General features: G+C 48.3%; 1 protein-coding gene across 3 annotated transcripts in view; it reads right to left on the reverse strand.

Moving 5' to 3' along the window:
* Positions 1-1387: 1387 nt before the first annotated feature.
* Positions 1388-24674, reverse strand: part of RFX4 (regulatory factor X4) — a gene marked incomplete at both ends in the record, with an annotated part of 157596 nt that continues 134309 nt past the window's right edge. For all 3 annotated transcript variants that reach the window (XM_080810751.1, XM_080810750.1, XM_080810752.1), the window contains 5 exons: positions 1388-1660; positions 10077-10215; positions 11937-12099; positions 23321-23482; positions 23822-23941. In XM_080810751.1, the coding sequence (XP_080666877.1) occupies positions 1388-1660; positions 10077-10215; positions 11937-12099; positions 23321-23482; positions 23822-23941 (857 nt within the window). The remainder of the gene's footprint in view (positions 1661-10076; positions 10216-11936; positions 12100-23320; positions 23483-23821; positions 23942-24674) is intronic.

Here is a 24674-nt window from a genome sequence, read left to right on the forward strand (position 1 = left end):
GACACACACACACACACACAAATTGTCAAATGTCAAATGCAAAATGAAAATGAAGAAAGAGGTCATTTCAATACTTTTTATTTGAGTGTGAAACCATTCATATCTTGCACAACTGTACAGATAAAACTATTTCCATTTTAGCTGTAGACATGATTATCACACTGAGTGGTGTGATCAAAGATTTTATTTACAGAACAACTGCTAAAACATCCGATGTCATATTTCCATTTATTTCTTACCCATAGGGTAATAGGTCCACCATAATTGCTTGGTGCATTTTATAATACAGAAAGAAAACCTATGTTAATCTCTAACAAACCTCACAAATTGCTACAAATCTGACAGAAAAATGCCTACGAAAAAATTTTCCAAAAGTACAATACATTTTCTTATTTCCACACATACACAGTATAGTATAAGCTCAAAGGCACAGCTTTGAATTTTTTTTTTCTATCAAAGTGTCGGAAATTATTATGGTCTTATGAAGGAACCATGAAAGTCGTTTTCACACTTGGTGCTTGGTAAGTGAACGTTTGGTCCATCTGGTTTCACAAAGTTAATACAGCAGAGCTGAGTGTGATACTCAATACCATAAACCCACATTCTCACAGAATTTTAAAAACCCCTCTTCTGCCTTTTGCTGACACTAGCCATTGTGCAAACTTAGAACAAATACTTGTATGTAGAAGAGCCGGTCCCCTACAAACCTCAATCAACTTAAGGCATACAGAACAGGTCTCTTCCTTCCCTCTAGACAGTGCTTACATTCCAAGACAATGCAGGTACTCTGAAAGACATGGGTGTAGTAACAGGGACTCTAGAGTTTTCCAGACACCAGCACTTTGCTCTGGTGCTCCTGGAAGCAGTGATGGCACCACCAGGAAGAAGGGATGCGTCGAACATACCTGAGGGCTGTTCATTGTATAGTAAGGTGACTGACAGATGGCAAGGTGAATGCTCTTGGTAAATTATGTGCCCATCCAAGAACACAAACCAGACTCTGTCTCTAGTATCCATCAAGACTAATGAGCTTTTGTCAACAGGAAAATAAGTAGCTTACGGGGAGTGTTTGCCAACACAAAGCAAAGTCATGGAACAGAGGGAAAAGGCACAGATTGGCCTGCCCAAAATAGTGCTCTATAGAAACAGTCAAGTCTGGCTTGGCTACAGGAACCCAATCTCACGGACTTTCAGTGAGTCCTGTTTCTGAACTAAAGTTGATTCATTCCACACTGAATCCCAGACTCACGTTCATTAGGGAAATGGACACCTAGGAGTAGTCCATGAGTTATGATGTATAGAGATAAAGTCTTCTGGGGGTGGGTTGTTGGGTTTATTATTATTAATAATTATTATTAATATTAAATATGGATTCCTGCAATAGCAGTCATTTAGCCCATCCTGTGGAGGCCTCTCCGTTGATGTAAGCAAAGCCAGGAAAGTGTTGCATGTGCTCGTACTCAGAATTCCTGCGCGTGGTCAGGGGTGTGTACATGTCACTAGAGTTTCCGTACCTCGTGGAATGCACAGACGGGCTTGTGTAGCACGTGTTGGCTGTGGGCACCTCTGGCCATCGGGGGGTGACTGGGGTGGGATGCAGTCTGGGAGTACTGCTCATCAAACAGGGTTCCATCCGGGAAGTAGGGCTATTGAAAGGGTACTTGTTGAGGGGAAAGAAATTCCACAAAGTTAAACTTAGCTTGCAAGTTGCCTATACACAATATTGGTCATGCTCACAGTTTAAGTTAATTTCTTAAGATGCTATTAATGAAAGTTGATAGGAAGGAAATCAGTGAACTTCTGAAAGATTGAACCTTCGTCTAGGAAGGAACCAACAGGAGAAATGCAAAGGATTTCGTATCCACAGTTGGTGTTCACTCAAGTAAGAGTACTGATTTTGTGCTTGGAATCTAGAATATTTGGGGAAGTCAAATCCAAAAGAAGGAATAGCCCCACTGGGAGTACAGGGGTGTGTGTGTGTGTGTGTGTGTGTGTGTGTGTATACAAGTAACAGCATGTCCAAACAGATACAGACGTATGGAGGTATGGTTGTGAATTTTACCATTAGGGAGATGGGATAGGTCTCATTTCATCAACCCAAGAGAACAATACTACCAAGTAAAACACAGTGACATTATTAAAAATAGCATTTTACAGTTGAATTCAATTATGAACTGCAGCCTAAAAGCAGGCTTTTGAAGAGGAAGCCAGCCAACAGCTTCAAAGGTTATTATTAGTGCCTATCATTTAGAGAACATCTCTCTTTTTGGTTCACATTCAATGAAGTCCTGAAAGAGGCACAAAGTAGGAAATGGTGAATTGTTGGGCTTGGTGTGAATGTGGAGGAAGGAGTCGAGATAAGCCAATGGAGAGGGGATGGGAGGGGTGCTTTTGTGGAGGACAGAAGAGGGGAAGTAGCTCTAGAAAGAGCTGGGAATAAGAGAAGTGCTTCTTCAACATTCTTTTCTGTTTCCAAGACAGCTATGCAAATAAGCCCCTTTGAGAGGGGAGGAACGGGTGGCGCTTCAGGCACCCTTTGAGAGCTCCAAGTTGCAGGCCGGTTCACACACAGACTTCCTCCCTGGGCTACAGAAGGGCCACCCCAGCAAGGATGGGAGCCAGTCAACAAGGATGGCAAAGGCAGCAAGTAGGGGGGAGAGAGTAAGTATGAATTCTTCTGCTCCCCATCTGTCTTCCCTGACAGTTGGAGAGTGGAGCCCCGAGGGATTAGGTAGGAGGGAGACAGACAGGCTGAAGCCTAGACAGCCTTGAGAAGGGATTCTGACAACAGTGGCTGCTCCCTTTAGTCAAGGGGGCCACAGGGAACCATTCTACGGCTTTGAGTGGGAGCCCAAGGAAAGCAGGGGCAGGCTGTTAGGCCCAAAGCATGCAGAGAGAAACAGCTACTCAGGGATCAAGAGAGACAGCTCCAACTCCTGGTAGGAAGGGTTTCTTTATATGGGAAAGCATGCCTTGTATTAAATTGCAGCCACTTTCCAGCCCAAGAACAGGTCAGAAAGAGGGAGAAGAGTGGAGATGGTGTCCGGGAACTCAAGGGCTCCGAACGCATACCAAGGCTTTCATATCCCCAAATTGGATCAGAAACCCTTGAGTGCACCCATGTGCCCAGTACGAGAATCTGCAGGGTCCTGTGTGTATGGCAGCCATGGTGAAGCCTCAGGCCTGAGATCATAGTGGTACTTGACCTTGCCCAAGATAACAAGATCCCAGGTATCACACAGGTAGTGTTAATATTACAAAACAGTCTTGCATTTTTCCCAAAAGACTGCTTCCCCCTCCTGATAGTCTCCCAAGTAAGCTCCCTACATGCATGTCACCTTGGCTCACGGTGCTCTCCCTGGCCCAGAGGCCCCCCTCTCCCATCCTGTGGCATGCCAGGCTGGTTCCCCTCTCAGGGAATTTGGTCCTACCTGTTCCCGCTGCCTAGAACACTTGTTTCCAGCCCTAGCCTCAAGCTCCTTGCATGGCCTGCCTTTTTAACCTCCTTCAGATCTCAGCTCAAATGTCATCTCCTCAGAGACTTTTCGGGACATCCATCTCAGGATGCTAAATACTCCACGCTCTGCCTCTCAGGTCAGGCCCTTACCATCCTGCCTGTTAGCTGTCTCTTTTCACTGCTTTCTATTCATAAGCTCCTGGCTGGGCTTTGCCATGTTCTCTACCATATTCCCAATATCTGGAATGATGCTGGGCATCCCAGCAGCTATCTGGCAACCGAACACCAGGGTGTTACCACTAGAAAGCAGCTTAGGGATCACATACTCCAGACCGTGTATGCACATGAGAGCCCCAGGACCCGTGGGGTGAAGAACCCTGCCCACAGCCACCTGCAGGCTAACGTGAGGGCTGGCATGGAAACCCAGGGCTGGGATAGAGTTTCCCCCCACATCGCTGTGCACAAACCAGGCATAACCGGCCATGACTGAATCACATGAGAGAGGAAGACATGCCTGTTTTGGAACACACCCCATTACACCTTAATGTCTCTGTCCCTCTTGCTCTAAGCCCCCTCCTCTAAGACCCCATGGGGTCTTAGAGCGCTGACCAGGCCTCTTCTTGCTCATTCTGACAGAACCTGCCTTGGCTTGGCCTGTGTAGGTAAAATGTCGCCATATGGACTTATGGAGCCTCTTTCCCATAGAACCCAAGAGAGTGTGGCTTTTGTGCCTAATCCAGGACCCTAGATGCAGCTGTGCCCAGGGGTGGTGTCACAGGCTCAAAAGCGTAATTGCCTGGAAATGAGACTGGCTCAAAATATCTCTAATGGGACAATAAAATCCTGTTACCACAGAATCCAGCATGGAAAAATCTGTCCCGTTAGGTCAGCTAATTGCAAATGAGTCAGTGACTCGTTTTCCCCGTGGTGAAGAGACCATTGAAAGATGAGAGGCTCAAGTGCCCGCTGCCTCAGCCTGGTGATTAAAGCCACCAATGAAGCTTCTATTCAGTCTGTCAGGAGCGGCCGAGGCTGGCCTGTGGCACCCGCCTCACCTTTCACACTTTATATCCGGTTTCGTGCGGGGGTCCTCAAGCGTGCTGGGCACAAACCCTGGGGTCCAGAGAGCTCTGCCCAGAATAAAGGCGCTTTTTGTTGAGGGCCCATAACAGGAAGTTACCATTTGCTGGCTTAAATCACACGCTGTGGCCACTGATGTTAAGCTGGGGATAAGTCCCCGGTCCCCGCCTGGTGAGAGAGGTGTGTGAGGGGGGCCTGTGGGCACATGTGCGTGCGTGTGCGTGTGCATCAGGAGTCCGACTTTCTGTCAGGTGGCCATCCCAGCTGTGATTGATTCTGGGCCTCTTTGGAATCACATTAGGAAGTTCTATTTTGAGAAACAAGTCCCCACCCCAAGGCTGACTCGACGCTCCTGCACATGAAGAGGGAAGAATGAGCCCTTTATCCCTGACCCTCAGCAAATGGGCTGCTCCTTGAGCAAGGGGTGAAAGGTGGCCTAGTCAGGAGCACAAACTGTTTTCCTATGAAAGGCGGCTCTCACGCCGCACCGAGGTTCTGCCAGTGGGCCTGCCCCTGGGCAGGCTTCCTCTTAGCCTCTTCTGGAAGAGGATGTAGCTCCCCCCACAAATCTTGGCCAGACAAGCCACATCCGCTGAGCTTTTAGGGTCTGGATTAAATGAGTTAATACACATTTTTCCAAATGTGCTAGCTTTTGGTTAGCTTTAGTTTCCAAAATGTGTTAGCTGTTACTAGTGTTGTTCTTCGCATCACAGGATCATGGTCTGTTAATGATAGGAAGAGCCTTAGTGATGGACCATCTGGTCCTACCTCTCCTTCCACAGATGTGGGAACCGAGGTCAAGAGAGGGGAAACGATCTGCTTGAGGTCACAGAGCAACTTAGTACCAGAGTGAGGAGCCATTCATTCATTTCTTTTCATGGACAGATACTTAACCGAACACCCACTAAAAGCCACATCTATTCTGAGCCCTGGGGATATAATGGTCGGGAAGAAAAGAGGTGGTCCCTGTGTCTGTAGAGCTAGTAGAGCGAGGGAAATAGATATTCTTTAATTACACAAAATATAACAAGTATGGTGTCACAAAAGCTGATATACACAAATAGTGTTACCCATGAGCCGGGCCCTGTTCCAATCTTTATCAATTCACTTAACCCTCACAACCGTAAGAAATATGTACTACAATCCTCCCCATTTTTCAGATAAGGAAATTGATTAGAGGCGGAGCTGGGATTTGAACCCAGGAAGGTGGCTCTGCAGTCACAGATCTTCTACTACTCTGGCTGCTTGACTTTTCTCCCCTTTGGCTCAGCATCCTGCTCTCCCGAAGTGGAACACCCTAAGCAGACTGGCCCTGGGCTGGGCCGGGTCACTGGAGATTCTGTGAGAGTTGTGGGATTAGCTGGCAAGGCCAGGCTTTGGCCATGCAGACGGGGAATAAAGCACAGCTTTCTAGTCTACGCTAGGGGAATTTCTAGCCCTCCAGCTTCTAGTTGATCAAATGGCTTTTGGGCTCCAGGGCCCAGTGCACATTCATGGCCGCTGAGGGGGCAGAAGTTCCACAAATGTGTGTTGAATGGGGCTCAGAAATATTTTGCAGCCACATATTTGGTCTGGTTGGTTTTCCCTGTTTGGTCGGGCATGGGAATGGGGCACCTGGGAAGAGGCAGCCGAGACCATCCCTCATTCACTTAGTTGGATGTGAACAAGTATGGCAGAGTCGCAAGAAGGGTGTTTTTCTTACAGTGTGAAACCTCCTTCATCGGGACTCACTAATTCAGAAATTACGAGAATTCAAGCAGGACTGGAGGTCTATGTTTGTTATTACCCAAGAGGAAAGCATGTGTCGTGCAAATAACTAGTACAGATAAGGGCACACACATATTCCAGTTCGAAAACCAAATGGGGGCGGCGCCTGGGTGGCTCAGTGGGTTAAAGCCTCTGCTTTCAGCTCAGGTTGTGATCCCGGGATCCTGGGATGGAGCCCCACATCGGGCTCTCTGCTCAGTGGGGAGCCTGCTTCCCTTCCTCTCTCTCTGCCTGCCTCTCTGCCTACTTGTGATCTCTGTCTGTCAAATAAATTAATAAAATCTTAAAAACAAAAAACAAAAAAACAAATGGGTTCTGATTATTCTGAGCATACACCTGCTGGGGCTGGGACACAGGATGGCGACACTTCACCGACACACTGCATTCATCTTGACAGGCATTCATTTGCAGAGATTGGTTTCAGTTACTCTAGTGCCGATGACCACCTGCATTCCTTAGCTGTGTCCTATAATTCTGGTTTTTCTCCAATTCAGACTGATCTTTTCCCCAGTGAGTCTGATATAATGAAGTGTGATATTCAGTACTTAAGTACTAAGCAGCCCTGCAGTGGGTTTTCCCCTCTATGCTCAACGTTAAACCAGAGTACCACAGGAAGAAAGAAAGAGGGAGTCTGGGGTATGGGATTCTTCTCTTTGGTCCCTTGAAACTGACTGGGAATAGTTGCAGTAACTTCTTGAATTCGCATCTTGAATTCAAGGGTAGATGCGAATTCTCGAATTCGCACCTACCCTCCAAAAACACATTGGGTATAGTGTTCATGGCTCCGGGCTTGGGGTTCAGAGCTGCATTTGAGTCTGCTTTGCTACTTAGTGGATGCATAAGCTGGGGCATATGACCTAATGAGGCCGTCTCATCTTTAGAAGCTAGAAAAAAACGCCTTCTTCCCCAGGTTGCTATGAGAATTAAGTGAGTCTGTGTATTTGCAAGCGCCTAAAACAGGACTTGATGCATAGATGTTAATGAAAAAACAAAGTATTCTTTGTGTTGTACTGGCCACCCCCTCCCCCAATCAACTGGGGTAGAGAGGTGATATAATTAACTTCTCACCTCACTTAACAAATGGAGGCTAAGGCATAACCCTTCAAGCACAGAGTGTGAGTGTGTGGTGGGGGTCAGAGGTTGTCAAAAGGCCCTGTCAGAGGGGCGGAGGGCATGGTGCTGAAGAGGCTGCCCAACCCTGTCACCTCTCACCCCTCGTCTGGATTCAAAGAGCTCCTCCGTGGGCTTTCAATTAGTCCTTGGTCCTTTGATTAAGAGCTGCTATTAAATGATAGTGCTCCGTTCGGGGACTTCTGTGGCTTCCAGAGTGGAGGCTGCAGACCTATCTTTGATCACAAGGGACCACATGGGCCTTTAGGAGACCCTGATTTCTCTTTATGGCCATGGCTTTAAAGATATCACCCCTGAAATTTCACGAGGAAGGACGAGGGAGGGAAGAAAGAGGGAGGACAATGACGGGCACTGTGGCTTAGGACTTGAGCTTGGCCTGGCCACTGCTGCTTAGATGACTGTCTCCTACTGGAGCCTGAGCTCTCCAAGGGCAGGTGTGCTTCTGTCCCTTTCTCCACTGTCTGATCAGGGACTGGCGCCTGCTTGCCACACAGCAAGCATCCCACAATCATTTGAGGAGTGAATGAATGAATGAGTGAGTGAGTAAAGGCCCACATGAGCTGCTTCTGTTCAGTGTGAGCTGGCCTCCAGAGCAGCTCGGAGGCATTTTGCAGATCACAGTGAGGAGCACAGACTCTGCTCCCGAGGGAAGCAGGACCTCAGGAGCCGGCTTCTCTGTGTGACGCAGTTGGGAGACCTATAATGAATGCCCCAGGTGATGGTTTAGTGGAATCAACTTCTTGGCTTGTTTGGGGATTATGCTGGGGCTTCCCTTGGTACCGCAGATGGAAATCAAAACAGAGGCCTGTTTGCCCCGAGTGCCCGTGTATTGTGGATACGGGCTCCTCAGTGCCTCCCCTCCGAGGCTGGTCCTCGGGCTGGCAGCTGATGCAATCCCGGCCTCCGCCCTCCCTCAGGTCCTGCCATCTCTCTTCTAGACTCCCACAACCGCTCCGCAGCAGAGCTCCCTGCCTGTACTGGGCCCCTTTCCAGTTTATCCTGAGTACTCCCCGCCTCAAGCAGTGCTCTCATCCTGCCTGCCTGGCTGCCAGCCCCCCCAGCAGGATGGAGTGAGGGTCCTCTGCACTCCCGTTGCTTGTGTTGCCTCACTTCCTGTCTCACTGGTTCCAGAAACCCTTAGTGAATGCCGACACAGGAGAGGGGGCAGAGGGCCGCGTGTAGGAGCTTGGACACACGGGGTCACACTGCCTGGGTTCAGATCCTCAGGCAGGTGGTTCTGCACGGATTACCGTGACGATGTGTAAAGTGCTCAGCATGGTGCCTGGCCCATGACAAGTGTTCAGTCAGAGGTAGCTGTGGCTCTTGACAGGTGCCAGGGCCTGTGACCCGAGGACACTAGACTTATTTTTGGTCTTTGAGTTGCTCTGGGGTCTCCTGCAGGAGTCAGAGAAGTCAGTGATGATAACAGGGTGGGAGGAGGGTTGCCGACAGAGGTGCTATGTGAGTCTAGAGCATTGGGACCTCATAAGGTCCTGGAGGAAGGAAGGGCTGGTGTCAGGAGGCACCGCAGAGACAAGTGCGGCTTCTGAACAACACGCACAAGTCTGGGGAAAGAAAGTCCTACCCTGGGAGAGGAGCATCTGTGAACCGCACAGGAGTTGGCATGGCTGGAGGAAATGGACTAGGGTGGCTGGTCAGTCACAGAGGCAGGCAAAAGCCAGATGGTAACAAGTCACAAGAGACATGCCAAGACACGTCATAAGGGAACACGTCATAAGAGACGAGAGAACTGAACATGACTCTGAATGCGATGACACGAAAAGAGGGAGAGTGTCAATGGCCCATCGGGTTTTTTTCCGAAAGACTCCTCCAGCTGCAGTCTAGAGCATGGACCAGAGAGGGGCAGGTCCAGTGACACAGAGACCGGTGGGAGGATTGTGTCACCATCTAGCTTAGCCCGGAGCTGAGGCAAGGACAGTGCGGGGTGCAGAGCTGTTGAGGATGTAGAATTGAACAGAACCGGAGACCAGCTGCCTTTGAAGCCAGAGCGACAGGAAGTGTCTGGGACAAGTAGAGGGCCCGGCACTGGCGTTAAAGGTGCAACCACGAGTTCCATTCACCGCAGGCCACAGAGGGTTGGTTTGGTTTGTTAGACAAGTGAAGAGCCAACGGAAGTGTGTGGCTTGAGAACAATCTGATAAAGGGTTCATTTCAGGAGCACTCTTCTGGGGAGGTTGTGTGTGTGGATCAGACTGGAAAGGAACAGACGTGAGACCCAGAGGACAGTTAGAATGCTGCCAGGTGACAGTCCTGACAGGACTCGACGAGGGCTGACACCAGCAAGATGGCTGACAGAGATCCTGTGTGGGGGCGGCTGCCTGAGACAGGGCAGCAGACACGGTGGCTGACTGGATCCTGGGATTAGAGAGGATGGAACCAAAGACAGGTGGTGTGCACCCATGTGGCAAGAGGGAGTGGAGCCTGAACAGTGGCCGAGCACCCACTTCAGTGGGCAGCCACCAAAAGGTGGACGTGACCCTGAGGAAAGGACCCTCCCCTCTCCTTGGTGACACACACACGTGGTATGCAGAAGGTACCTATTAACTGTGTTAAATTGGCTAGATCTGCCACCAAGTGTCCCGAGGCCTGGGCGGGCCCGCAAGCAGGACGGTGGACTCACCTGTGCGGAGCTCCTGTGGTAAGGGGCGTAGTGCAGCGGGCCAGAGATGGCCGTGTCGTGGGGGAGGGCCGGGTACTGGCTCTGCATGGGGGGAGGATGCTGGCTGCCGTAGCTCCCATAGTTGTAGCTTCCCGTGTATCTGAAACGCAGGAAACACAGTGAAGAGTGGGAGTCCGGGCGGGGATGGCGGATCACTTTCGTGCCTCTAAAAATCAACCTCATCTTTTTTTCTTTCCTTTTTATTCTTCTTTCTTCTTTTCCATTTTTCTCCTTCTTTTTGGTTCTTACCATCGCCACCCTGTTGTGAGTATAAACTCCCAGGCTGATTTTCCTTCTCTCCTCGGCACATCTCCCTTACCACTCTGAGTGCGCTCAGGGAATGAAAGCCAGCCCAGAGCAAAACATAATTAGGGACGGAAACTTCTACTCCTGTTCTGTTGGAAAGCCCCATATTATAGCCTGAAGTCAAATAGGAAAGAAAGAAGAAATTACTTGGGGATTTATGTTTTGTATCGTCCAGGCCTTTGCTTGCCCGCAGTGGGGCAGGGTGTTGTATGTGAGCTTGCCCCACGGGGGATGCATCATGGGCCTCTCACCCAGGTGCCAGAGAGCCTGCCTCCGCCCCTTTCTAGCTGTGGGACCCTTGGGCAGCCCGTAGCCTTGTTTCTCACTTGTGTAAAAATGCTGTCCCTGGTTATTCTGAGGGTCAGATATGTGAAAACCCTCTATAAGACAGAAAGTCCTATGAAATACAGGATATTCTTATCACTGTTCTTCTTAATAACATCTTCTCAGCAAAAACACGGACCTCAGACCACGTGGGCCTTTCTTCTGCCATTGCCCCAGAATCAAAAGGCTTCCTGAAACCATTTTCAAAGTCTGTTCTAAAGGTGTGGGAAGATACCCTAAGAGATCCCCTGAGAAAATAAAGTCTGCCCACCCCACCAGTCAGGGGGACCTGACCCTGGGGACAGATCTTGGAGTCGGTCAGCCAGCAGCCAGGCCGACGTCCAGCCTCGGGGTTGGCGTCTTGCTGCATTTTGCTGGGCCACCATGTGGATGACACCTGAGGGGGCCTCCTCCCCTGTCCCCCACAGCTGCTCTGCTGGAAATGCCTCCCAGTAGCCGTGTGGCAGAGTCTCGCCTTCTTGAGAATAAGGGCCCTTGTTAATGTCATGTGGTTTTCAGATGACTGCACATTAGACATTCTAGGATTAGTGTCTTTTGATGAAGACACTGCATGATGACAAGAAGCTCCTCTGCTTCAGGTAACACTTCTTAATGGATTTGCGGTTCATTCATCACAGCAACAACATTTTTTCCCCAACAGATTTGGAGAAAAAATGGGCAAAATCGATGACTTATTTCTTTGGGCACAAAGCACCAAGAGAACCCCGGGGGTTCCCTGAGCCCCCTTAACAACTGCCGCTGTCCAGAGACCTTCAGTCCTCAGGTGGGGAAGTCCTCCTTTTATCTACTCACAGGAGGCCTGGGCCCACCAGAAGACTCTGCTGCCTGGGGAAACTGCTGGAAGGGGGTCTTCTGCTGGGGCTCTGAAGCAGAAGAGAGGGAAGAATACAGGCTTTGGATGTGACAGGACAGATGCTCAGTCTGGGCCCTACGTCTACCAACTGTGTGACCCCGAGGGACTGAACTTGAGCCATCATTTCAATTTCTGCATCTGGGAAATGGGCTTGCTAATGCCCACCTCCAGGGCCCCGTGGGGACTGCAAGAGTCTGTTATACTCAGGGTGGTGCTGAGTGCCTGCGAAGGACAGCATTCCTCCTGTCCTTTGAGAAAACAGCTGCTAAGTGACCCCAAATGTAAAAGTCCAGTGGCATCTCAGGCAGGTCGCCTACCCGTGCTCCTCTCTGTGCGGATAAACTGGTATCCTGTGTGTGACGGAGGAAGAAGGCACATGGGTACTCCTCATACAGGGCAGCTGTTGGGAGTTTTCCGCTGGGGACCCTGCCGCCGTTGTCACCGTATAGGTCAGAGACCACGTGTATGACTGCATTGCTCCTGCAGAGACAAATTAAGATGCGTAAGTCACTCACGAAGTTCCTCCATGCCCCCATTCTTAGAACACTTTAGTGGCCTCCTCCCATGCTCTTTAAGCTGAAAGTCAAAATCTTTACAGAGCATGTGTCTCTGTCCTAGTTGACCTCATGACCACCTTTGTTCTCTCTGATCTAGCCACAAAAGATTTCTTTCATTTTTTCCCCAGAGAACCACAATTCCCAGCATCACAGGGCCTTTGCACATGCTCTTTCTGCTGCCTGAAACCGTATTCTTCCCTTAGTTTCTACTCATTCCTCATATCTCAATAGAGAGAAGCTGTCTCCTAATCCCAGACGGAGTCTGATCCCCTACCGCACTATAGTCTTTCGTGGTGCCTACAATAATTTGTCATCTTACCCCCATTCATGAATGTGATTTACTTAATGCTTATCCCCCCTCGACTAGAAGCTCCGTGAGGATAGGGCCCTTGTCCGTTTTGGCCCCTGTTGGAACCCTGGTGCTTGATACAGAGGCTGGTGGCCCAAAATTTTTCAATAAACATTTTAAAAAGAAGAAAAGGGAGAGGAAAGAGGGAAGGAAGGAGAGAGGACAAAAGAAAGCTCAGAGAAGCACGGCCAAGTAACTTCTCAACACTCAACTAAACAGGTGTCAGAGAGCCAACAAACTGCTCTAAGCAGCCCTAAGTAGATTATTGGGCTCTGCCTGCCCAGGTCTTTTTGAAGATTATTAGATAGTGACCTTCACGGTGACCTATTCCATACATATTACTAATTCCATTAACTCACTTTTTAATTGGATACCTTTAAAGTGCTAGGGATTGGGAAGGGAAATTGACAAACTTTAAAACCCTCAAGATGCTTAAGAATTTTACGAGATGGTTAGACTATAAAAATGGTAATTTAAGGAATCACTAAATGATACACTTGTCGATTTCTGATAAATTTCAAAATGTTGATCAGTGGAAACAATGAAACCTATTTTAGGAGATGGGGGTGACTAGAATTGAATGGCCCCTTGCAGGCACAGGGAAAACTGAAGAACTGGTTATGGGAGGCCATTCTTAAAGGGAAGTAAAACTTGGTGCTTTAGTTCTGTTTTCTGCAGCAGATCTTTTCTATCCTAACATCCCTGAGGGAAGCTGAAGGAACGGTTTTCATTGAAGGATGCGGTCCCTTCCATCCCAAGGACTTCGCAAATAGCACACGAGTAGCTGCACTGGCGTAGAGCAGGTGGAAGAAGGAGTTGGTGGGCCAGCCCTGTGCCAATTACAGACAGGTTCACTGAGGGATACTCTGGAAGGCAAGTGAAAATGGAGTCCTACTTTGAACACATTTGTTTATTATTAAAAGAACTCTGTATTGAACTCTGTTGTAAACCGGAGAATCTTTCAGAATGCAAATAGCGCACCTTTTAAATGAAGGGACAAAGGTTTATTCCAAGAGCATGAAGGTGACACCATTTATTGAGCATCTAATACAGTCCAGGCACCGTGCTAAGTGCCTTACAGATACCCTTAAAATAAATACTACCCCCACTTCACAGATGAGGAAACAGAAGGTTAAATCTGAAAGAGTGTAAGAGAGTGCATAGGAATACAAAGGATTCAAGAAAATCATGCGAATGTGGGAGCAAACAAAGAAATTAAAACTGGAGCGAAACAGGAGTGAGGCTAAACGTGCCTACTCTAACTCTTCGTAGAGGTGGGCCTTAACCTGGGCTCAGAGATTTTCCAGGAAACAAGGCCACAGGGAAACCTGACAAGTTGGAAGCCATAAGATAGCAAACAAGCTGCTCAGGAGTCAACTGTCCTTGGAGTTAAGCTCAAACAGGAATTTCTTTCAGATGCCCCCGTAAAAGGCAACTGGGACTTGCCCAACAGTGTCCCCCACAACACCCTTACAGTGGATTCCACGCTTGATTCTCAGGACCGTTCCTTAGGTCCGCCCTTCAGGCTAGTGGCGTCACACTCAAGTCCAGTTCAGGGAAACTCAGATTGTTAACTTGCCCGAGGTCCCTGTGGGTGGGACGAGTGGGGCTCTGAACCCCAGTCTGGCATAGGCTTTCCATTCTCTCTACCAACTGCCTCTCCGCTCTGGGGTCTAGTCCCACTGTGTACTGGCTGGAAGATCTTAGGCAAGCCTCTGAAAGTTTCTTTCATCATCTGTAAAACAGGCATGATAATAGCTATTTTGCAGAACTGTCGTGAGCGGTAACTGACATGAGCTTGGCCCGTGGGAGGCTCTCGATGATATTCACGCACTCTTCCCTGTGAATTCACTAGAAATTCTTGTATTGGACTTTCTTAAAGTAGAGATTTCTCTATGTCCCATTTCAGATGACAGGGAAGAAAGACACTTTTCTTGGGTCAGATTCTGTCACCAGGGATGAGATTTGAACAGCAGAAAAAAATTGAGCTAATTACACCAAACTTCTAAACATTTTTTTCCATAAAATCATAGGTGTTCTTATTCACCAGGGTGGCTAAAAGTACCCCTTCCTGGTTTGCACGTGTACATCATATACAAGGAGATAATGACTTTAGCAGGCTATCTGTTAGGCATCATTTATAGCAACTGCAAGGAGACTGGAAAGACAAAATTCCAAAATGATCATGCCCCAGAAGACTGGATTATGCCTGACTGCCCTCCTTTGTATTTTGTGCTTCCTATGAAATTATATTACTGTCATAATTTTTAAAAGGATCCTTTTTATTAAAACGGGTTATCTCTAGGCAGTGGGATTGAGGAAGGCTTTAAAACATTTCTTCATTTTGCTTATCTGTATTTTTTTAGAATGAATGTACACTACCTCTGTGAAAAGAAAAACATTATTAACATATATTAAACAAATTTTACAACTGGAGATAGAATTGGAGAGGGGTGGGAAGTACAGGAGAACAATGAACCAGGCACAGCAAGCAAGTAATTAACCCCTCAAGCCCCTGGGACAACGGCAGATCACTGTGAGGTCAGAGGTTATTTAAAGGAGGCAGCCAAGGAAGCCAAAAGATTTTCTCTTTTTCCACCCCACCCAGCAATAAGAAGACACAGTGATGATAACAGCCATCACCTGAGGGAATGCAGTGGAAGTTACTTTTGTCTGAGCCCCTGGAGTGGAGCAACTGTTCCTTATTCGTCTCTGTATCCCCCAGCAGAGGGTCTGCCAAATAGTAGGTGTTCAGTAAATCTTTGTTTCATTGAAGTCGTTGTTGAAGGAGTAAATGCTGCTAGAAATAGGCGTTATCAAACAAAAAGCTAGTGGAACTCTTGGGAAAATGGGCTCCTGTGGTCTGGGAAACAAAACCCCTAGATGGCCATGTGCCAGCCATGGAACAGACCCACTCAAGCAGGCTTTAGCAGAGTAACACCTACTGGCTCGGGTGAGAAACCCTTTTTGCCTGGGGACTAGAAAAGAACACCCCTTACGCTTCCTGTCCTATCAGTGGGGCCTCCACTGAGAACGGCTGCTGCTGCTCTTTTCAGGAAACTAATAAAAGAAAATGTGTGTGGTTCACAGTTTGTGCTTAATTTTTAAGACCGCTCCGTGCTTTTTATTTTTTGGCAAGACAATAACAAACCTTCCCTATGTGCCTAATTCCCACATCTTTCTTTTATTCTTCCCTCTCTACACACCCATCCTTAGTTAAAAGTCTGAGGATCGTAGAGAAAATCCCCTGGGCTTTGAGAATCCATAAAGATCCCCAAAGATCCAAGAATCCTATAGAGATAAGTTTTGTCCATGTTCTAGTATTAAAACTGTGGGAGAGGAAGATTTTCTTTCCTTCCCATCCCTGAGTTTTTGTTACTGTTGTTGTTTTTCCTGGAGGGGGTTTTAAACAGAGGCTAGGAAGGGGGTGTGGAATAAAACAGGCAGTCAGGAATAACCTGTTGAATAAATGAAGGAATGAATGATTAATCATCCAACATAAACAAGACCTCAAGCTACTTTCTTTTTTATACACTAACTCACTGAATTTTGGCAATAACCTTTTGAGGTGGGTGGTATTACCTCCTTTTCGCAGGTGAGACAATTGTGGCCGGAGACTTACGCACATTGGAACCCAGATCCTGCCCAACTCCAAAGCCTTTCCACAACAGCAGTGGCTTCTCACAGTTGAATGTGCCTTTGAATCCCTGGAGATCTTGTTAAGAGGCAGATTCTGATTCAGCAGGTTGGGAGCTGAGCCAGCAATTCTGCGTTTATAACAAGCTTCTAAATGATGGTAATGCTCTTGGTCGGTGGACCACACTCTGAGTAGCAAGGTTCTCTAAGCCACTGCCTCCTGTCACACACGCTGCGCGTAGAGGGCCCGTCAAGATCAGAGGTTGTAAGGATCCGGTACAGACTTGAGAAAATTCAGGCTACTTTTCAGGCTACTACTTTTCAGGCTTCCTTCAGATCTTGAACAAACTGTTTGAACCTTTTCCCCCTGCAAGGATTCTATGCACCATCACAGATGTTGCTCAGGTTTTGATCTAACCTAAGCCTTTTGTTAGTACCTTCCTGAGAAATAAGCTCCCTTAAGTATGTCTAGATTCCGGAGCTGCCTAGACAGTAGCCACAGGCCACAGATGGCTCTTTAAATTTAAACTAATTAAAACAAAATACGATAAAAAAAAATTCAGTTCCTTAATTGCACTAGCCACCTTTCAAGTGCTCAGTAGCCCTGTGTGCTCAGCGTCTACGGCTTTGGACAGCTCGGATTTAAAAAAAAAAAGTTGCCATCATCACAGAAAATTCTGTTTGAACGGTGTCCTCTTACAGCATTTGCTACGAAGCAAACGTTTGGTATAACCTTCAAGACTGAGACAGGAAAAGAAGACTTCATAGGTATATTTACCCCACGGGCTACCCATCCTCCAGGGAACAGTGCTTAAGGAGAATACTTGCTCAAGTTGAAAACCTCAACTGTTTGGGTGACTTTATTGGTCGCTCCCTGGCCAAAATCTCATTGACAGAGCTGACGGGGATCCTTTCCCAGGGAGAGATGCTGGTTGGGCATCTGGCCCTGCCTCCCTCCACAGTTTCCCCTGCTGCCACTTTCCGCTTATGTAGCCACAGGAGTCAGTCCTCACTACGATAGGCTCTTCTCTGCTTCAGGCCTGTGCCCATGCTGTTCCCCATGACCTAGAATGATCTTTCCCTCTCCCCAGACTTTATGTGGCTGACCCTTTCTGATATTCCGGGGCTTGGATAAATGCTACCTCCTCGGAGAGGCCTCCTCTAACCATTTCCTAGCACGCTCTTATTGTTATGAGCGTTTGAAATGGTTTATGGACCTGGTAGTTTACTTCTGTATTGAATCCCCTTACCCACTAGGATTTAAGTATCAGAAGGAGGCGCCTCTGCCTGTTCTTATCACTCTGTGCCCCCAGGACACAGCACAGATTAGGTCCAGAAGAAGTCAACAGGAGAATGAACGAGCAACGCCAGAGGCCCCAGCACCAAGCCAAGACCTGACGAAGTGAAGTCAAGAAGAGATTCAACAATTTGTTTTCAGGCCCAGCTTATGTTTCCTAATTCCATTCCTTTGGGGAGAGGAAGCAGTGGGGCTGGAGGAGGAGGCCTTCACGGGCAGGGACAACTCTGAGGATGTGTCAGTGAGTCACCGTGGGCTCTGGGGTGGGGCTGCGGTGGCCCCCGTGGCCCACTCCTTTTAGCTCCCCTCGGAATAACTGAGCTTTTGTTATTTGGAAAGAGTAGGGGCCAGTTAGCTTTGTTATATCCCCAACCGGCGGAGAGAAAATGCAGCTGGGCAGGCCAGATGTTCTACAGCTCAGGCCATTTGTAAGGAATCTGCCTTTATTTCTATAGGGATCCTAGGATCTCAGTGATTTAATTTGCCGGTTTTGTGGCACAGGGAAACCATGGTGGGAAGGTGAAAACATGCGTTTAATAGTTAACTTTTATTGTCATTGCTAAAGGAGGGAATACTTCAAATGACATCATAAACCAGGTCTTCGAGCCCTTCCGAGGCCTCAGCGGGATGGAGTGGGAGCTTTACAGTTTGCGTTAAATGACATTAAAGAATTGCAGCCCAATGTCATGTTAAGTGGGCTGATCGGTTTGGCACCACCTGCCACACTCCTGAGGAGGAAAAGAGCCAGTTTCCCTTAACAAAAATGAAGGTTTCTGACCTTTGCTAGGCCAAGAGTGAGGCGGCAAGCTCAAAAAGTTAGGGAAGAAAACAGATAAATGGGTTAGATTTTTACCTTGTGGAAATCTGTTGAAACGGACTCCTTTACCCGGTCACCTATCATGGCCTTGCCATAGACTTGAATGTGCCCAATCAAAATCAGCCAGTATCAGGTTCCATGTTAAGTGCCCCATATTCCTTTCCTTTCACTTTCTTCCACACCCCCCTCCACCCCTTTAAAAACAATTAATGAAAACAGTCCTAAGAAAACATATTTAGAAATACATGTAGGTACGGACATAGAACGACACAAAGCCATAGATAAGCAGAGTGGCTATTTTCCTAGTAAGTCATAACTCATTATCTATAATAAAGGACTTTGTATTCACTAGAGCTTGTACCAAAGGATGCCGAGAGGTTATGTGCAATGAATTAATTTTCTCTTTGTGCTCACCAAGCAGACATAATACTGTTCTCTTTTTCACAGCTGAAAAATGGGGAAGTGTCCATCAAAAGTGAGACACTGATATGTGGAAGAATTGGAGACACCTGATTGGCCTTGACTCTGACTCGATCTTGATAATATGTACAACATCTGAGTGATGCTAGAGACCCAGCAAAATAACTAGGTCACTTAAAATTTCACTTAACATATTAGTAAACTGTTTATAGCAGGGGTGGTTTGTATTGTTTAATTTTCCCCACTTCTCTATTTCTTACTTTCTGGTTTGGGTCTTTTTTTAAAAATGCTTTTTCTTTCTTTTTTTAATTGTTAATCACATCAGATACTTTCTGGAAAGTCATGGTATATAAAACAGCCAGTAATTTTAAGACGAAAATAAAAATTAACTGGGCATGAAGACCATATGTTGAGTTAACTTAAAAAAAAAAAGGCAAATGCATTTTATAAGATACACAATAATTGTTTTCCAATTCACAATACTGGTCAATGGAATATTTGCCCAAATCCCCAAATTTAAGAAACCTACCACAGTACATTTCCTAATACCTTGGTGTATATCAGGGATACGTGTGTTTTATAATGCAATATCTATAAAACTATCCGTGTTGTTAGGAAATTATGTTTATGTCTCCTCCAAGACCATGACCCACATGCATGCCAAGATCCAGTCCAATTTAGCCGTGGGATATTTCAAAAGTGGTGTTTGAGAGAAATATTACACATAGTTTTATCTAGGATGACATTTTTAATGCCCCCTGGAGATGTCTGAGAACAAAGCAGGAATGTGCCAAAATCTTCAAAGGTTATGATCATCTGAAGAGAACCTGTTTCACATTTGTATTTCTAAGAAGCTACTTTTATGACTCTTGAACACATTGCGCAGAAATCTCTGAACACATTTATGATATTCCTGGGGGTCTGACGATCACACCTGCCGCACCTCGAGGCCTCCACAGCGCTGTGAGGAAAGCCAGGCAGACCCACTAGCCGGACGAGAATTATGAAGAGATTCTGGACGTCCTGCCTTCACAGCCCTCCCGTCCCCTTCTTGCCTCACAGTCTCCTGGCGGGACAAGCTGCCGTGCTGCCGAAGAGCTCCCCCCACACACCACTTCTCCACAATGCACAACTGTCTGGTGTGCATGGTGTCCCTGTTTATTTTATTTTCACAGTAAGGACGTTGTCACCGATTGGCTCACGTGTGTCTCCCGAGGCGGTGGGGGTGAGGCTGAGAGCCCTTCTCACCGTCCTGGCTCCTGCCTTGCCCCATGCTCCGGCCTGGGAAGGACCCCCGAGTGGCTGAAGAGCTGTGAACAGGGCTCGAGTTCTCTCCCCGCGACTCAGGTGGTTCTTTCCCCTACGGCTCCTCTTCCCAAGCCTCCTAAGCAGGAACTACAACAGCCCACGACGGAGGGAAGATGGAAGGGATGACGGAGGGGGCGTGTTCTTCCTCCTCAAAGTGGAGACAAAGCACGATTCCAGGTGCATCCATGTAAACACGTATGTGATGGCGGAATGTAAATTCCCACAGAAGGCGAGGGCGCTTTCCAGCCGCGAACCCAAAGCAAAATCGAAGCTCTATCTAATGCCAGTTTCTGACCCCCTTCCTTCGCAAGACTCTGAAGAATCCAGTCTCCTTAGCAGTCCCTGACAAAGGACGTTGAATTCCTTGGCAAGTTTCCGCCCCTGGCACAGCGCACACGAGGGCAGGCACCTGATAGGCTCTTAAGCACCTGCTCGTTCCCTGAGTAGCGCTAGTTCTGGAGAAGAAGGAGACTTGAGGGAAGGAATTAATAGAAGATTCCTAGGATATATACTTTATCTTCTCTGAAAAGGACATGCTGTCTCTTGCCTCCAGATCTTTGTACTAATGCTTCCTCCCTCTGCCCAGACTACCTGCTCTCGCATTATCCAGTCTTCACAGACCCTCCTTTCCTGCTCCTCTCTTCCCTGCTCCAAAATCAGCCCTGGTTAGCACCCATCAGATCCCGAACCTCTAAATAACATCGTCCCAGGAGGCAAAGATCTGAAGTGCTTAGTACATAAAAGCCACCGGAGAAATATTTATTGGATAAACGGGCAGATAAATGGATGGACCCGTAAACCAATGAATGGGTAAAACATAACATCCTAAATAGGGCAATCTCGCCCTATTTATTTGGTCTTCAAAACCATGCGATTTAGTCCCTAGTCTATTCTGAAAATAATTCTAAGTAGAACTAAGATATAAGTAAGCTCAAGCATGCGGTGAGGGTCTGGAGGAAAATGCAAACCTGGAGCGTGAGGGAAATGAAGATGACTGGGATTTCCTCAGGTGCAGGGGGAGCGGGGTGAGCAGCGACTGGAGACGAGCCTGCTCACAGGCCCGAGTGCGGGGTGGTGGACGCGGCCCCCGCACTTTGAGGGAAACCAGTGCAGTGGGCAGCAAGAAAGTGGACAGACAAGAGGGGAGGCAGGTCACCAGCTTGAGAATCCGCTCGATGTCCGCAAGAGGTGGGGAAGACCTGAACACACGGCGACAGTGGGATGGGAAGAAACAGGTCCGTCAAAGGAGCCTTCATTTCCCAGCTGCTCTCTGCAGTCCCATGAGCCCCGGTGACTGAGTCCTCGCTGGGGGGATGGAAATGGAAGGGACACGGACACCCTGCAGGCCAGGAAGGTGCATGCTTTGAGAGCGTGCGCTCTCCTCTCCCCACCCACCTTCTGTTTCCGTCAGCTGGTTGCAGACTTGACAAAGCCCAAAGGCAGTGGGCCTCTAGCTGGTGTGCGTCCGAATCACCTGGAGGCGTGTTGAGCGAATCTGTAGGCCTCGCCCCTAGAGTTTCTGATTCAGAAGGTCTGTGATGGGACCTGATAACGAGCATTTCTAAGACGTTCCCAGGAGAAGCTGGGACTGCTGGTCCACAGACCGCACTTTGAGAACCACTGCCTTGCGGTGTGGTGCAACCTAATACCGAAAGACCAAGTGTTTCCAAATGGTTGCATTTAAGAGGGCCTCCTCTCTGACCTGAACACCCTGCCAGGACTGTCTGTAAGCACGAAATCGCTCTCTCCTGTGTTAACTCCGTACCTTTTGGATCTGTTTGTTACAGTGGCTTCGCCTAACCTAACGAATACAGGAGCTGAGGGTAAGATTTGAAGCTGACTCCCAGATTTCAATCTGGGTAACGGGGAGAATAGTTAAGCAGGTTTGGAAGGAAAGATGACGAATGGATCATCACAGTCTCAGAAGCCCTCCACTCTGCAAGGACTGGTCCTTCGGCTGGCCCAGCCCGACCCAGGGCCCATCTAGCAGAAGGTCGTCTCTGCTTTTCATTCCTCTCCTGCCGGTTCTCTGTCAGCTTCTAAGACTGCCTTGGCAGGTCCCCTCGCTCCTGCAGGCTCCCCTCCTGCCTGCCAGAGTTCAGGTGGGAGGGGAGGGGACCGCTGCTTCCTCTGGCCTCCAGAGCTTCCCCGTAGCCCCCACCTTCTAGGCATTAATCACAGTAACCCCTTCTATCTGGATCGAACCTCACTGTTAGCAAAGTGCTCTTGGCTTTCGTACGTCCTCTGATCCCACAGCAGCCACACGAGCTGCTCTGGAGGCACACGAGCTGCTCTGGAGGCACACGCGCGCACATGCACGCACACGCACGCACACGCACGCACACACACGCACACGCATGCACAATGTGTTACCATATACTAGCGAACACGTGTTGAATATGCCACTTCGACAGTCTCGTTTCCACAAGTCTCATGAGCAATGTCTTAAGGACATTTGTTGAATGGCTCAGTGAGTGCCGTGCCCGGAACAAGGGACTGAAGCTTTGTCACCCTTCACTTCTCCGCCACAACCTTGCAGTGTTATTCTGAGACAACTACCCCAGTGACACCGGACCTTAGCAACTAGTGACTATTATCCTTGTATCACCTCTTCTCCATTTTCCGAACCGTGTCTTGGCATTCGAGATCCTTCAGGATGCGACTGCAGCTTACATGTCCAGCCTCACAGGATGCCTTCGCGGACCTCCTACTGAAAAGTTTCCCGTGCCCTGAGAAAGCCTCACACGCCCCCAGCCCTGTGCATCTGTTTGCACTGCCCTCTGTCTAGAAGGCCCTTCTGCTCCGCTGTCCTCAGTTAAAGTGAAGAGCCACTCCTGCGTGAGGTCCTCCTCGGGCCCCCCACCCGAGGGAGTCTCGGCTTCCTCGGGAGCCCCAGAGCACCAGCCTGCACCTTGCTTACCGCCCCCGCCTTGCCATGGTTGCCATGTCTCAGCATATGGCTTCCTGGCTGCCCCACTTTCCAGAGATGCCGCTCAGTTTCTGGTTCACAGAGAGCTCCCTTTCTCGTTTTCAAGAAAGAATGGCTGTGTATTAATTTATGTCATATCATTCTCATCGTTTCAGTGGCTTAATTGGGGAGGGTGGCGGTTATCATGTACTCCATCTGCCAACTTGAAAACAGAAGCATGAAGACTATGTACCTACGAATAAATGAGTAAAGGCAAGGCATCTGTAAATCCAGGCAAATACTTGGCATTTTTGTGGGGGAGGGTGCTGAGGGGAAGAACGTTTTTCCAGAAAGCTCTGGCTTTAAATACCAACTCCGCATTCAGAGCCTGCGGGAGGCCTTTCATTACCTGTGGTGCTGAGGCCAGTGTACTCAGGGGACGGGTTGCTGACCGGGGAGGACGGAGGTGGCACTTCCACGGACGTGGCAGATTTTGCTGGCGAAAACGATGGCACTGGGGAAGGGGTTGGCGGGGCGGCCTCTGTCAAGACAATCTCTTCTCGGACTTCTGCTACGGGTAGAGAAAGGGTGGGTCCTCAGAACCAAAGGTCAAGGCAAGTTGTCTTTAAAGGACTTTAACAATTGGAATATTCTTTCTCATCTGTGTCATGTCACCCCCTGCTTCAAGCCCTCTGATGATTTGGGCACCACCATCATGGCGGGCAAGACAATTCCACACACGCATGTGCCCACTCTAAAGAAGAAGAAGACATCATTGGTTTCACACCACTTGGCCTGCCAACTACAGCTAAATTCTTTGGAAGACAGAGCTGAAGAAACACAGAACATGCAAGTAAGGATACAAATCAAGTTGCCAAGTAGGGCAATTCCCAGGAAAATGCCAGCTTACCAGTGCTTCCTTCTCCCTTCATGGCTCGCATGAGCTCATTGGCGCGCTCCTGACAGTGCAGGGATTCTAACAGGTAGAGCACGTAGTCATCAAACATCAGGTGAATTAAGTGAAAAGACCCTGGTGAGAGAAGATCCGAACAGAAAGGTAAGTCAGGGCAGCTCAGGTACACCCCTCCACCTGCTCAGCAGTCCATGGTACACTGGGCTCCAATGCTCCATTCAAGTCTCTCATTCGACGATCCAAAATCATCTCCACATGGTCAAAAGTTGCTCCTCTTTGCTGTATCCTCAGCCTAAGCTAGTGCTGGACATCAGGTAAGGGTCACTAACACTTTGTAGCAAGTGAGTCTTTTCCTTGCTCAATCTGGCTCCTCAAAAATGGCACCCATCAGGGCGCCTGGGTGGCTCAGTGGGTTAAAGCCTCTGCCTTCGGCTCAGGTCATGATCCCATGATGTGGGATAGAGCCCCACATCGGGCTCTCTGCCCAGAGGGGAGCCTGCTTCCCCCTCTCTCTCTCTCTCTGCCTGCCTCTCTGCCTACTTGTGATCTCTGTCAAATAAATAAAATCTTTAAAAAAAAAAAAAAGAAAATCATTTGGTTTAAAAAAAAAAAAAGGGACCAATTGAACCATCTGCCCAAATGCCATTGAGCCGTCTGAGCCCTCACAGACCCGCTGGCCTCACCCTCATCTGGGCACCACTCACTTTGTTCAAAAATCTTTCATTTTTATCTCTTCCACAAGTATGTCTTATTTCTCCGATTGGACTTTAAGGATGTCCATGGCAGGGATTTTGCCTTCTAGTTCCCTATACTGATGTACCTGACATAATTCTGGGAGCAGAACTGAAAA

Source organism: Martes martes (genome assembly GCF_963455335.1).
Source record: "Martes martes genome assembly, chromosome: 8".
NCBI lineage: Eukaryota > Metazoa > Chordata > Mammalia > Carnivora > Mustelidae > Martes > Martes martes.